Raw genomic sequence first — 8,280 nt, forward strand, 5'->3', positions numbered from 1 at the left:
GGGTGTGGGCCGCAGGCTCCGCGCTCGCCTCGGGTGTGTGTGTGGGGGGTTCGTGGTTTTTTTTAGCTGAGATCGGGGGCCTGTGAGAAGCCCGTATCCGCACCACTCCCGGTGAGCCTTTGCGTGGGAGCCCGGGGCTGTGGGAGGAACCGTTAGCTGAGTGTCATTTCTTCAGTGGGTGTGAGATGCGCTTAGACTTGGCTTGCTTGGGGCTCCTGGCTTGTGCCCAGTAACGATTTGTTACCAAGTGCAGGCGTCCCAGAAGGCCATCTTAAACAAGGGGATGCTTTTGCCTTCAAATACAGGAGGCTGTGGGGAAAAATCAGGGTGAGGAAGACCCATCCAAGTCGCTCTCATGGGGGAATATCCCTGAGAAGCCCAGAAGGGTTCGGTGTGATGTGCTGCTCTTTGGAGAAGGGACAGGAAGTCTCTAGCCTGCTTTTCTTTTCTATAAACTAGTGGAAAAATTGTATTATTTCACCTTTGTGCATTTGGCGTCTTCACCTGATGCTGACTTGCCTGCTGTTATTTTGTGCCTGCAGGATGTTGGCTTCAAGGGTGTTCAACCTCGTGGGGAAGAGAGCCATTTCCACCTCCATCTGCATGAGAGCGCACGGACACGGTAGGTGGCAGCTGCTTTGGTAGTGTAACAAGGATGATGAAACAATCAGTTTAGAGGGAGAACACAAAAAGCTGCTGCTGGGGTTTGGGTAAGGAAAGAATTGGGATCGAAGGGGGATTGGTGAGGCTGGTGGCAGGAGGTCCGAATGGGCTGTGCCAGCAGATGGCATTGCCGAGGTGCAGGCAGGGCTGACTGCTGCTGGGGAGGCGGCAGGAGCTGAGGGCGCAGGCAGAAACTAGGATGGAAAAGGTGTAGAGGGCTTGTACGTTTTTGGTAGGGGAGGTGAGCAGTAGGTGACCAAATGGGTAGAGTACATTTATTAAAAAATAATCAGAATTTCCTAAGCTCAGTGATGATAAAAGCTACCCCAAAACTCCTAACACCAAGTGGCCATGAGGAGTGACTTGTCACAGAAAATATACGTGACACAGAATGTCAGCTGGAAGCAGAGGTGCCTGAGACATTAATAAAGTAATTTTGGATGTTAACTTTTATGTAGATCCCCTTCCGCTTTGTTCTTGCACTCTTAAATATCACCCATTTCAAATGCTTCACCTGGAAGTCTTTTTCCCTTGTGGATTCCTTAACTCTCATCCCTTTTTTGATTGAGCTGTTGTTTTTCTGGATTGTCACCAGTAAGAGATGTTTGCGCAGGAGTCGGAAGCTTGACTGGGTGTGTCTTCTGTTCCCATGTGCAGCTGGTGTTGTCAAAGCAGACGATTTCAGCCTTCCAGTCTATGTCAACCGTCGTGACGTTCCCCTGCCTGAAGTGGCCTTTGTAAAGGATCTCTCTGCTCAGCAGAAGGCGCTGAAAGAGAAGGAAAAGGCCTCTTGGACTGCTCTGTCCGTCGATGAGAAAGTTGAATGTAGGTAGTGGGGGCTTTAAATAACCTTACAGCTATCAAGGATGTGATCTGATCTGTTGCGGGTTCATTATTGATGATTTTTATTAGAAAAAGCACCACAGACAGTGTCTGTTCGGGCAGCTGTTAACCCTTTTTCCAGTGGCTCTGTGTGAGCTGTGAAGGACCTTTGTTAATTATGATGGAGCTCCTTGTGTATAAGTGAGTGGAGATCAGTGCTTTGTGTTCCTGGGATCTGTGGTGCTGTTCTGAAAGTCAGAAGCACCTACTGTGCTGTCTCTTACGTACCTGAGGTCAAGCTCAGCAATTTCTTCCTCCTGCAGAAAACACTAATTATATTTGTTTGCTGATTCCCATCTGCTTTCAACAAGCTGTAAAAAAATTTTTTTTCATTACAGCAATATGCAGTTGTTAGTCTAGCTGTGTAAAATGAACCCTGTGCATTTGAATGTTAATGACCACTGACCTTAGCGTTACCAAATTTCAGCTAATTAAAGAGGTGGTTTGACTTGCAAATAAAACTGAATCATCTCTTCTAACTGCCGTCGTGGTATGCAAGTGCTCTGTCCACCTATGTCAAAGTGAGAAGGTTTAAAACTCTTTTGGGAACTGCTCAAATATTCATAAACACTCCCCAAATCTAATGCTGTTTTGAAATTCAAAATCTTCTGGGCTTTAGTGGCAAAGCTGAGAGAAGCCTTTTGAGGTACAAGTGTTCCTGTTCAGATTGTTTGTGTTAGAAAGCTTCGTGGCCAGTAACCACCTTGGGGATTGGAGGGAAGGAAGGGGAGCACCATTTCTCCTTCTGTCGGGCCTTTCCCTTTCAGTCAACTTTAGGCTTTGGTCACCTCCCTCTGGAGAGTGGTGTGTTGCCTGCAAGTCGCAGGAAAAGTAAAAGAAATGTTTTTTTTTTTTTTTTTTTTTTTCTTCAGTGTATCGTATCAAATTTAATGAGAGCTACGCAGAAATGAACAGAGGATCAAACGAATGGAAGACCGTCCTGGGTGGAGTTCTGTTCTTTCTTGGTGTAACTGGTATCATCCTCATTTGGCAGAAACATTATAGTAAGTAAATGCTATAGAGTGGTAAGTTAAGTGAACTGCTCCGGCGGTCGGAATGGTGTATTGAACAGCCTGGTGACCTCCTGTTGGTTCATCTCTGAAAACTCAGTTCTGGAGTTTTAACTTCATGGAGATCAGCGGGTGTGGAGCGTAAATATTCAGGAAGCTGACTCCTAGAAAGGTGAAAGGTGTTGGTGAGTTTTGTTGGAAGGAAAGGGAGGGAAAGAGTAGTGATGCTGCTGATCCCAGAGCTTCTCCTCCCTGGGAAATCTGCTGTCACAAAAGCTTATTGCTGCCTCGGTAGTAAACATTTGGGTTTCTGCCATGTTTGGCTTCCTTCCCAGCTAAGGATCCTACCTCGGGGGAGCCCCCCAGCTGCTGTGCGGCAGCGCACACAGTTAAATGAGCTGCTCTCTGTCATCTACCCGCGGTGAAAGTTTAGGAGAAAGCTGTTTTGGTACGAGCCTTTACTGATGAACAAAACGGCTAAAGAATCAACGTGGGAATCTGGTCGGAGCTGAACGTCTCCAAAACTGGATGTAGGGGAGGCGATGGCGTGCGTGGGCTCCACGCTGATGGTTTTGGGGATGGGGGGGGGAAAAGCTTTTTTCTTAATGAAACTTGTACCTCGGTTCCCAAGTTGCTGGTTTTGTATGGCAAAACTGAGTTTCAATGAGTTTCACTAAGGGCAAATGCCGGGGGCTGCCCTTGGGCCACAACAACCCCCAGCAGGGCTACAGGCCTGGGGAGGGGCGGCTGGAGAGCTGCCGGTCAGAGAGGGACTGGGGGGGTGATTGATAATGAGCCAGAGTGTGCCCAGGGGGCCAAAAGGCCAACGGCATCCTGGCTGGTGTCAGCACTGGCGTGGCCAGCAGGGACAGGGAAGGGATCTGAGCCCTGGGCTCGGCACTGGGGAGGCCGCCCCTCGATGGGAGGGTTCAGTTCTGGGCCCCTCACCCCAAAAAGGCCATTGAATGACTCGAGCGTGGCCAGAGAAGGGCAACGGAGCTGGGGCAGGGTCTGGAGCACAGGTCTGCTGGGGAGCGGCTGGGGGATCTGGGGGGTTCAGTCTGGAGAAGAGGAGGCTGAGGGGAGACCTCCTGGCCCTCGGCAACTCCCTGCCAGGAGGGGGCAGAGAGGGGGGATGAGTCTCTGGAGCCAAGGCCCCAGCGCCAGGCCCCGAGGGAATGGCCTCAAGCTGCCCAGGGCAGGGTCAGGCTGGCTCTGAGGAAGGATTTCTGTGCAGAAGGGGCTGTCGGGCGTTGGGATGGGCTGCCCAGGGCAGGGGGGAGTCCCCGGGATCCCTGGAGGGGTTGAAGAGTCGGGCTGAGCCAGCGCTGAGGGATCTGGTGGGGTTGGGAACGGTCAGGGTGAGGGTCATGGTTGGGCTGGAGGAGCCGCAAGGGCTTTTCCAACCCAGGTGATTCTGGGATTCTGTGATGTAACCCCGCCTGCTTTTGGATTGCAGTGTACGGCCCTATTCCTCACACCTTCTCTGAGGAGTGGCTGTCAATGCAGACAAAGAGAATGTTGGACATGCGGATTAACCCCGTGGAGGGCATCTCCTCCAAGTGGGATTATGAGAAGAACGAATGGAAGAAATGAAGCAACTCAGTGGAACCTGCTCTGCTTGAATACAAAATGATTCCATCACCTGTGTGTGACCTCGTTGCTTATGTACTGGAACAACCTCTCCACCTACATAGATGCTAATAAATGTCTGGTTAACTTGAAAGTTTCCTTTAATTTTTTTTTTGTTTGTTTTGCTTATGGTTTGTTGTGCTGGTAATCTGTAGCACAAGCTGAGGGGTAGAGCTTTCCCAGATAATCTTGTCATGGTCGGTATCTGATCGGTTCGAGGGAACGTTTCTGGGGCACAGCCAGCCGTCCCGCTGTGCCAAGCTCTGAGTTAAACGTAAGATAAGCAGATCCCAGCTCCTGCGGGGGCTCGGCATCCCATAACCACTCCAAAAATAGCACGTCAGTGCTCCAGAAGGCAGCGGGACGAGTCAACCTGCGCCGGTTGTGTGGCCGAGGTGAACGCCGCTCTGTCCTTGTGAAGGGGACGTCTTCCCCACGGTGCAGGTGGGCCGCAGGCCTGGCTCCGAACCCCGGCTCCAGTCAGGAACAGAGAGAATTTTTGGGTCCAGTTCAGCCAAGAATAGGTTTAGATGAAACCCCGAAGCGTGTTCTGTGCCTCTTGGCGTGAGGTGACTGGAGGGGATCGCTGCAGTGCGGGGAGGAAGAGAAACGCTGCGTTTAGTGGGAGCGTCTTGGGGCTTTTATTAAACGCAGCAGTCTGAAATTCTCTTCGTGGTTTAACATTTTCAGGGCCTGAGCTGAGAAAGCTGCTGCCTTTGATCCGCCTGTAGCTGCTGAATCTGTCTGATCTGTGTCCCCGAGGCTTTCTGCAGGCAAACTTCTACCTTCGGTTTAAAAACGCCCCTCTGAAGGCTAAAACAAGCTTCGAGCTCAGTTTGCTCTTTTCCTGATGACAGCCCTGGCGTGGTTTTAAATCCACGCACGTGTTTAACAGCCGTGGTGGGGTCTCGGCCACTTGTGATGGCCCCGCTGTGCTGGGAGCTGGCCCACCTTCCCCATCCAGCCACGGAAATAAACTCTGGGAAGGTTTTGAAGGTGAGAGGATTGGGTGGGAGTTGAGCGATGAGCTCCCCTTCCCACAGCTGAAAGATTCTTTCGGTGAGATGTTGGTCTCGGGTGCTGAGAAGGACGTTACAAGGATGATGGAATCACGGACCGGTGATGGCTGGGGGGTTTTTGCTACGCTCGGAGTTTGTTTTTCTCTGCTCGTGCCTTGGGGAGGGGGCCGGCGAGCTGCTACGTGGCTTTTCTTTGAAAATTAGCAGCTTGAAGCCCGTGCGGGAATCGCGGAGCTGCTTTGCAGCTCCTTTCACCTCCCTTCCTGGAGGGAGGGGGAGATGATGGGCTTATCCTCAACGCTCCGTCGCTCCTGCCACGCTCTGGTTTTCGAGGTAAGTGCCTTATTCAGAATTCTGCTCCTGTGACAGGGAGGAATTAGCACGAAGAGGAGAGAAATCCTGCTGAGAGCAGGGTGGCACAAGCAGCATCCCAGAATGAAGCCCGGTGAGCAGCGCTGGGATGGGGGGGTCATTCCTCCCAGGAACATCCTCCTCCTCACCCTCCCCAAAAGGCAGCGAAAGCCCCAGGGAGCTGGGGAGAGAAACCTGAGCCTCGCCACAGCCCCAGATCCTTATTTTATCCTCCCCTGCCCAGCACCAGCCACTCTCCTGTGTCCTTCACCCATCAGCGCAGCGGCAGAGACCTGCCGGAGCAGCTTGCCGTGTCGGTAAGTGAGCTGAGTTTGTCGGGGCTCTGCGCACTCCCCTCCTGGCATGTGTTCCCCTTCCTCCTGCTCTTGGCAGAGGGATGCACCATTGGAAAGGGGCAGATCTCACCATCCTGTCGGGGATTTTGGGGTGTTTATTTGCAGATAGCCTTGGATACTGAGAAGCCACCTGAATCCTGACCCTGGGGAGTGAAAAACCATGGGGAGTGGAATGAGCAAGGTACTGGGGGGACGGCGGGCTGGCCAGCGTGGCCTCCTTGGGCAGGACCTTTCTCCTGCAGCCCAGGGGGACGCTTGTTCCCACATCACCATGATGCCCTCAATCCAACCATTTGCCTCTCCGCTTTCTTATTCCCTTTTGAAACTTCAAGCACTTAAGAAAGGGAATTAAAAAAACAAACAGCGATCCGTGGATTTATATCCGAGGTGATGAGCTAAGTGTCTGTGGCTGTTAGAAAAGTGACAGCTGGCTTTCAACGCTCCTCCCTTGGGTGGTAAGGCCGTGGCATTAGCATCCTCAGGGCTGACGGGGGTCTCTGCAGGGAAATTTTCCCCCCCCCTTGCCACCCCCGGGACAGGTCTGGGCCTGGCAGCCACGTGCTGTGAAGGGGAAAGTGGGGGGTAACTGCTGCTTGTAGCTCAGCTGAGCTCCAGGGCTGGCACAGGGGATTGATTTCTGTTGGTATCCTTAAATAACCTCTTGGTACGTGTGTTCTCCGCTTTAAAATTAGACTCTGGGACAACAACAGAGAGACCAGATCAGGGCAAACTCTCTCTGCATGGCTCTGGTGTGATTTAACACCAGGTTTTTACCCACTGCAGATGCAGCCTGACCTGCAAAGGGGCTTTTACATCCTCCCCGCTGCCACTGAACCCTCTTGGGGAGCCTTTGCTGGTTGGTGCAGACTCATTTCTGTTGCAGGACCTAGCTTTGACTTGGTGAAACGCAGGGCTCGGTGTCCCCCTTCTAGTGGTAACAGCTTGTGCTGTGCTGGGCACAGACGTTTGCGGAATCTAGGTGTTGGTACCCCAGGAGCAGGCTGGGGTTCAGCTGAAAGGGAGAGGAGGGCTGGATGTGACCCAGTGCTGCTGAAAATCTTTCCTACAGCCTCTCAAACCAGGTGTCTTCTGCCAGATGGGTGCAAACAAGTCCAACTGGTAATCAGCTCTTCCTTTCTGTGCCACTGGGAACTGCTCTAGCTGGCTCTTACACCCCGTAAACACTCTTGAGCTGCTGCTTTTTCTCCTTCATAACCCTGCAGCAGCGAGCTGGAGACCAAATTTGCATACTTGACAGCACTTACTGCAACATCCTGGCCAGAAAATTATTATAAATAGCCTGTGCCTTGCCTGTCTATCCCCAGCTGGCAAAGGCAACCTTTGAAACTATTTGCAAGAGGTGATTGCTATAGAATGGCAAAACAAACCGGAGCTGCAGCGGGGCTGACCTGCCTCCAGGAGCCTGGGGGATGGCGGGGTCCCTGCCAGGGCCCCCCGTGTCAAGGAGGAGGCTGGGGTGGGCTGAGCTGTTTGGGGAATCCAGCCCCCAGCACTGCCTTTCCGCTAGCAACAGGATCAAACGCAAGTCCCTTCCGTTTATCTGCTGAGTCTTCCTCAGCTCTGAACTCCTGGAGGGGTTTGGGCTCATGGCTTCAGTGGGCTCAGCCTTTGCTGTTCGTTAATGAAGAGGATTCATTAACAAGGGGCCTGGTTTATTGTTGCCTGGGGAGTTTGGTGCCAGATGCCCTGGTCCTGCTGGTACCACGGAAGCTCCCGCTGTGTCAGATGCACGTTGTGCCTGGTGCTCTCTGAAATTTCTCTCCTTTTTGTCACCTCCCAGGTTGTCAAAGGCCTCTACCTGGGGAACATCCGCGGTGAGTGCCTTCCCCTGCTCCACCTCCGCCTTGCTGTGGGAGCCCTGGGCAGCTGGTGGGACTGAGGGGTCCCTCTCCTCGGCAGCTCCCTGTGCCTGCCCCCCGCTGGGGACCTCAGCATCTTCTGGAGATCCAAAGCCCCCCAAAATCCCCATCCCAATTGCGAGCGGCCCTGTGCCCAAAGAGATGGAGTTAAATCCAGTTGGTGGCCGGTCACGAGTGGTGTCCCCCAGGGCTGGGTTTTGGGGTCGCTCCTGTTTAACATCTTTATTGGTGATCTGGATGAGGGGATCGAGTGCCCCCGCAGTCAGTTTGCAGATGACACCCAGCTGGGTGGGAGTGTTGATCCTTGAGGGTGGGGAGGCTCTGCAGGGAGACATGGATAGACTGGAGAGATGGGCTGAGCCCAACTGGGGGAGTTTCACTGAGGGCAAATGCCGGGGGCTGCCCTTGGGCCACAACAACCCCCAGCAGGGCTCCAGGCCTGGGGAGGAGTGGCTGGAGAGCTGCCGGTCAGAGAGGGACTGGGGGG

The 8,280-nt window shown here is 53.0% G+C and overlaps 2 protein-coding genes across 2 annotated transcripts in view; both read left to right on the plus strand.

Moving 5' to 3' along the window:
- The first annotated feature begins 492 nt into the window (after window positions 1–492).
- Window positions 493–4,281, plus strand: LOC113484461. Its single transcript, XM_026856843.1, has 4 exons — window positions 493–622; window positions 1,321–1,488; window positions 2,418–2,549; window positions 4,015–4,281. Exons 1-4 carry the CDS (start codon window positions 508–510, stop codon window positions 4,149–4,151), a joined length of 552 nt encoding a protein of 183 aa, XP_026712644.1. The 5' UTR covers window positions 493–507; the 3' UTR covers window positions 4,152–4,281.
- A 1,204-nt stretch (window positions 4,282–5,485) lies between these two features.
- LOC113484508 (dual specificity protein phosphatase 22-A-like) overlaps window positions 5,486–8,280 on the plus strand; it is a 13,597-nt gene continuing 10,802 nt past the window's right edge. The window contains exons 1-3 of the mRNA XM_026856908.1: window positions 5,486–5,539; window positions 5,836–5,874; window positions 7,715–7,748. Of these exons, the coding sequence (XP_026712709.1) occupies window positions 5,486–5,539; window positions 5,836–5,874; window positions 7,715–7,748 (127 nt within the window). The remainder of the gene's footprint in view (window positions 5,540–5,835; window positions 5,875–7,714; window positions 7,749–8,280) is intronic.

Source organism: Athene cunicularia (genome assembly GCF_003259725.1).
Source record: "Athene cunicularia isolate RWA chromosome 11 unlocalized genomic scaffold, athCun1 chr11_part1, whole genome shotgun sequence".
Lineage (NCBI taxonomy): Eukaryota > Metazoa > Chordata > Aves > Strigiformes > Strigidae > Athene > Athene cunicularia.